General features: G+C 46.2%; 1 protein-coding gene across 1 annotated transcript; it reads left to right on the forward strand.

Moving 5' to 3' along the window:
- The first annotated feature begins 6 nt into the window (after nucleotides 1-6).
- Nucleotides 7-960, forward strand: LOC138852260 (uncharacterized). The gene is made up of 3 exons (XM_070082010.1): nucleotides 7-113; nucleotides 199-336; nucleotides 434-960. Exons 1-3 carry the CDS (start codon nucleotides 14-16, stop codon nucleotides 883-885), a joined length of 690 nt encoding a protein of 229 aa, XP_069938111.1. The 5' UTR covers nucleotides 7-13; the 3' UTR covers nucleotides 886-960.
- The last annotated feature ends 5,191 nt before the right edge of the window (nucleotides 961-6,151 follow it).

The following is a 6,151-nucleotide window of genomic DNA, read 5'->3' on the forward strand; positions in this document are numbered from 1 at the left end:
ATTTGACCTGTGCATGATGTACCAGGACGGTCGCACACGTACTGAAGTAGCCAATTGGCTGGCAGAACTGAGCAAAATATTGGCAATATCCCTGCAACTTAACTTAGGACTCGGTTAGTATATTTTCTTGCCTCGTTGATAACTCTCTGAAACTACTTAAATGTTAATACCTTTTTTTATTTTTTTTTTTTTTCTCAGTTATGACAGAAAACGATACCAGTCTTCCTCCGGTGACGGACACACCTCCGGTGATGCCAGTAGCTACTCGGGGTAGGAGTTTCCAAACTGAACTAGGCACGGACAAAGTAATTATTAAAAATAAGCACACCACTAACTGTAAGTTTCTTAGCTTTTTTACACCTATCTCTAGCTTCACTTTTTTGCCAGTTTCTAAATTCATTACTCATTCTAATCGCAACTTCTAAATTTTCAGTAAACTGCGCGTGTGTAGAGGCACTAAAACGTGAAGTTTCTTCCTTGGTGGTACATACCAGACTCTTCCTGGATGCCGTAAAGACGCTGCAGACAACATTGACTAACTACGAACCAAGTAATTCCCTAGACTCCCCCGGGTCGCTGATCAGCCTAAAGTCTCTGAAGAATATCTCTAATAAAGTGAAGAAAAGTATGGGGATGATGGTGGGTGCTTGGGACCAGTTGAAAGAGCACGTCAGCGAGGGAGTCTCTCTTGACTGTCCTACTAGTGCTGCCAAGGCCACGGTCATCATGATGGATTCCTCTACAAAGGAAGTCCTCTGGCTCGCCAACGCCACCAAGGAGGCGTTTGCTTTTGATTACAATATTGCTGAAGTTGAGGCTGCTGCAAGGGAAGCTGTTGGAGCGTCTCTAGCTTTGCAACAAGAGATTAAAGATCAACCTTGTTGATCAAAAAACTTACTTTATGGTACTACAAAATGAGGTTTATTACTATGGAAACTTTTAATAAACTAATTGTATGTAGTCTACCCTTAATTTGTCCTCTACAGATTGACAAACCACATTTCAAAGGTATTTTGGAAAGCCTTAGAAAATTCCCCGGCCCCCTTGTCTTTATTCTAATTCCTCTAAGAAAAAATGATTCAGACTGCTAAACCATAGCCCCCCTTTTTTAGCAATTAAAGCTTACACAAAACATACCAGCGATTTTCAACCTAAACGGATTAACTTTTTTCTCCTTCCCGGGGTTTACTACGTAAAGGATTGTGTAGTTATAATTTAAAATTTACCTCATTGTGTGAACCGTACAGCTCAGAGGAACTAACTTCATGGAGCTAGAGTATTCTTGTATTTAGTATCTGCAGAAAGTTTGGCCAATGAAACCACTTTCGCAACACCATGGATATCTACTAAAGATGCTTGTCCAGCTTAACTTGTCTTAAAGTTTAAACTTTTACTTATTAATATCCAGCTTGAATAAAACTGCAAAACCGCTTTGAGATTTACGTACTTAGGAAAGGCAAGAGTGTTTAAATACTTTAGCAAACCACTGATAGTCTTGCAGTGTTATCCTGTAAAGGATAACACTAGCCTGTAAAGGATAACACTAGCCTGCATATTCTTAACGTTGCATTAAAAGATGGGTAGCTATAGGGTCTTTAACTACTGAAGTAGGTTAGTATATACTGGGCAGATGGGGCAACTTGTCTGGTCCAGGGTAATGATGCTGCTCATTTCCAGACTCCTTACCATAGGAATAGGACTCTAATGGCCTTTGCTATTTTTAGTATGCAAAACTTCATTTGAACTTAGTTGTACCAGTAAACGTACGGACTTCAAAGTGGGAAGTCTCCGTACTTATCACGGATAATTCTTTAGTTTTCCGCAAAAGCAATTACTAAACCTGTTAACTGTAGTGTACCTAAATTTATCCTAACTGTATGGAAGTTTGTAGGGTCCTAGCTTTGTATTACCATTAAAATCAAAACCATCTTAAATTTGAAAAGTCTCCTATGAACAACTGAGTTACCCAACAAACAAGTTTTCTATGGAGGTATAGTAGTTAACAGTGGTAACTAAAGAATTCTCTCCTGGGTATGTTCCTAGCTCCTGGCCCCCTCCTTGATACCTGGACTCCCTTGGCTCAGTCCCTCAATGTCTACCATCCTCCCAGGTGTTAGGGTTTAGCGCTTCCACTTCAGTATCTATCTTGTAAAATTTGGGTAAAAATTAGTTAAATTGCTTAACTGCAAGTGTTCGTTGGGGTTCCTAGCTCGCGTCCCCAGGATGCTACCTGTCTGCCAGTCCTGGTACCTGCTTACCGGTGGCACCAGTACCTGGTGCCTGCTGGGTAAACTCCGCCCCCTCCCCTCGGGTACCTATTTACTGCTAGGTGAGGGGCAGCAGGTTACTTAAACTTTTTTCCCCACTGCCCTGGGATCGAACCTGGGTTCTTCCTTTCGTAACAAAGTGATACCATTTAAACCGCAAGGAGCTAGCCACGCGCCTCTTCTAGGATCAAACCTGATTACCTCCCAGTCGCTGTGCAATCCGTACGGGTTTAAAGGATATTATCTTCCATAGTGTACTGTGGCTGCAGGGGTCCATTCTCGACTCCTGGGCCCCAGGGTACTGAACCTCGAGGGTTTAGCTCTCTTGATACTGGGCCAAGGGAAAGAGTTAACTCTTGGTCCAGCTTAATTCACGACCTATAAGTGAAATAACATCATACATTTAGCGATTTTAGTAATTTTACATTTGTGAAGCTGCGAAGTCTACTTGGAGAGTAGTCATGACTGCTCAATCAACTTGATTAACCGTAAAATTAATTCCTGACGTCCCAGTGGGTCAGTCCAGCTGTCTACTTGTTACCTGTAGTGGCCTCCAGGGGTCAGCGCCCCCGCAGCCAGGTCCCAGGCCTGGTTGCTGGCCTGATCGCTCAGGCAGTTGGTGCCTGCAGTCCAGTGCATGCACCGCATCCCGGCTGATCAGGGACTGACTTGTGGCGTTTTACTTTCCTCTTGACGGCAGTCTCTCTTGGTAAGTCCTGTATGAAGGGAAGGTAGTCGTGGTTCCTTTACACTTACTGTTCTGTGTAGTCGTCGCAAAAAGTGTCAGGGGCCCAAGACTGTTCAACTGCCTCGGTGTACACATGGAGGATTACCAATAAACCCCTGGCTGTCTTCAAGGAGGTTTCTTGACAGGCACCTAAAGTCAGTACTTGACCAGCCGGACTGTGGTTCGTACGTAGGTTGACATGCGGCCAGCAGTAAACCGGGCAGAGGGGACGTTGACCCCCGAAACCCCCCTCCAGATGTACTCAAAGTAAACCCCCCCTCCATGTTTACCTGGAGTTTACCTGCGTTCGAGGGAATGCATATCAGACCTTCAACCGCTCTCTAGTTAAGTGCCTTATCGCACTTGTGCCGTGGAAGTTCTTTGTACACTCCAGGTCTGCAATGTCTCCTTGAAGGGGGCCGTTAGTGTACAGTATTCCAACCTAGAGAGCACAAGCGATTTGAAGAGAATCGTCATGGGCTTGGCGTCCCTATTTTTGAAGGTTCTCATTATCCATCCTATCATTTTCCTAGCAGATGAGGTAGATGCATTGTTGTGGTCTTTGAAGGTGAGATCCTCTGGCATTATCACTCCCAGGTCATTCACATTACTTTTCTGCTCTATTGTATGGTTAGAATTTGTGGTATACCCTGACATTTTTAATTTCAAGTTTTCCATATCAGTAGTTGAAATTTCTCCTCGTTGAACTTCATATTGTTTTGAGTGACCCATTAGATTTGGATGTCCTCTTGGAGTCTCACGGTGTCCTCGATGGAGGTCACTGCCATGGTGATCAGTCTCTATCTGCAAAGGAAGACATGAGCTATGGCTTACATCCGTCAGAAACGAGGATGGGGAATAGAATGGGAGAGTACTGTGCCTTATGGAACAGGGCTTTTTTTACCGTAGCTGCCTCAGACTTGACTTTATTACTTTGTTCTATTTGTCAGGAAGTTGTAGATCCATGTACCAACTTTAACAGTTATTCCTTTATCCCGCATTTTGTGCTGTTACACCATAGTCACACTTGTCGAAAGTTTTTGCAAAGTCTGTCCTCTTCAAGGGGGGCTCCTTGGCGTGGTGAAGAGGCTCTTGGTCTGAGGAATTAGACCTATCGGTCTTCTTCCTCAGACCGAACCTAATTACCCCCCAATCTCCCCTCCCCTATCCCATCCTCCCCATCCTCCCCTTTTTCCTTTCCTCCTCCTCCTCCCCACTCCTCCCTTTTGCCCTTCCTCTTTTTGTCCTTTGGGATTTCTCCCACAGGCGCGCTAGTTCCTGGGTAGGAGAAAGGATACCGGGGTCCATCCCATTCCGTTGAGGTTCTTAGCGGTGGTGTAGTTTGCCGTGGAATCTGGATCGCCTGGGGATGTCCCGATCCCTCTCCGGTATCCCGGAGTAGCTTTGGGTGTCTTTCGGGCGACGAGTGTATCTCTGGAAGCCACCTTTCGGATTCCGGGGGTGGTGGCCGAAGGAGGTATGCTTTGTGGCGGATATCCGGCCGCCCTCTCTTGTCCACCGAGGTAGCTCGGCAGATGTGAGGTTGCTATCCCGGATTGTTAGTTTACTAGCATGATGGGTAGGGTATGGCACGGGTTCCATGCTGCATCTGCGCTACTTGCGGTGCTGAGGTCCTCTTGGGCGCGGAGGGAGATTTCTGGCCCTTTCATTCCTCCTAGGAACTATCCCTCCCCGGTCCCCCCCTTTTTTTTTTTTTATTTTTATTTTCTTTTCTTTCTTTTTTTTTTCTTAAAAACAAAAAGAAAGAAGTAACCTAACCATGGCAGCCCTAGTCCATGAACCTGGTACCCCCGGGCCCCTTCTTGATACCGCACCCCGTTCTGACCCCGCCTCGTCTTTGGACCACTCTTCAGACATTCCTCATGCCTCTGTACCTATTGCCGGTGCTGTTTCCTCACCCGCTTCAGGTACTGAGGCCTCGACTGACTCCTTCGATTTATCAGACCTTCGCTCTCCTCTGACTATGCTTCCGGCCTCTCCCTCTACGGTGCGGCAATTTTCAAATCGCCGACCCGTTCCACGTCGGACCAACTCTGGTCCCACGCCTAAACGTCAACGACAATTACCTGCTGATGATACTTCTCCACCTTCACCTTCTCGTTCTTCTCAGAAACGATCGACACGTCCTTCACTACCTTTCCACGCTCAGTTTCAGACTGAACAGTGGACTAAATTCTTCACTTTACGACCAACTTCCTCTACTGCCTATCTTTCTGACCATAGTATTGGCAAGGCACTCCTACGCCATGTTGGTAAAGATATTTCTTTTCATGCTCTTAAGAGCGGTACGCGCATCATTACCGTACAGAATGCTACCCAGGCTCGTGAGCTCTCTCGTCTTTCCCATGTAGATACTGTTCCTGTCACCCTTGAAAAACATCATTCCCTCAATTCTTGTAGTGGTACCGTCATTCTGCCCCATACCATAGTTCAACAAAATTTCCAGACATGTGGCACCGACATTCTAGAACAGCTGGAACTCCAAGATCTCCCAATCCTCAAGGTAGACACTTACGTTCTTCCTGCCCGTGGGCGGAGACGATACCCTAGCAATGTGGCTCGTTTAACTTTTGACAGCCGAGAACTCCCATCCTCAGTTTATATAGCAGGACATCGGTTACAAGTTCGAAAGGTGATCCCTACACCACAACAGTGTAGAAATTGCTGGCGATTTGGCCATCCAGCGAAATATTGCAGATCTATCGCCGAATGCCCAGTCTGTGGTGCCGATGACCATTCTAATACGTCTTGCAATCGATCTCCCTCTTGCCTTAACTGTCATGAGGCTCACCCTTCGTACTCTCGCCGTTGTCAGGTCTATTTAAACGAGCGGGAAATCCGTTACCTCAAAGAGACAGAAGGTCTCCCTTTTGCCATGGCAGTTTCTCATCTCCGCCTCCAAGGGAGACTCCCACGTGTTTCTTATTCCCGTGTTTCAAAACGTCCCCCCACTTCTGGTATCCCATCTTCTACACCCGCCTCTGTGGTTACCTCTCCCATAATCACTCCTGTATCTAATCCTTTTGCTGTCCTCGGCTCAGACGTCCCTACTTCAACGCCTCAGTCTAATCTCGCTTCTTCGAGTTCTCTTACAAGCCTCAGTATCGACGAGACCTCGTACGACACCTCTTCCCAA

The sequence above is a fragment of the Cherax quadricarinatus genome, unplaced genomic scaffold, assembly GCF_038502225.1.
Source record: "Cherax quadricarinatus isolate ZL_2023a unplaced genomic scaffold, ASM3850222v1 Contig5941, whole genome shotgun sequence".
In the NCBI taxonomy this organism is placed as follows: domain Eukaryota; kingdom Metazoa; phylum Arthropoda; class Malacostraca; order Decapoda; family Parastacidae; genus Cherax; species Cherax quadricarinatus.

Bases quoted from the DNA above. Each gene is read 5' to 3' on its own strand.
- LOC138852260 (XM_070082010.1), top strand. From the start codon at position 14: ATGATGTACCAGGACGGTCGCACACGTACTGAAGTAGCCAATTGGCTG. The intron at 114-198 runs GTTAGTATATTT...TTTTTTTCTCAG, and splicing joins GCAACTTAACTTAGGACTCG to TTATGACAGAAAACGATACC. The intron at 337-433 runs GTAAGTTTCTTA...CTAAATTTTCAG, and splicing joins AAATAAGCACACCACTAACT to TAAACTGCGCGTGTGTAGAG.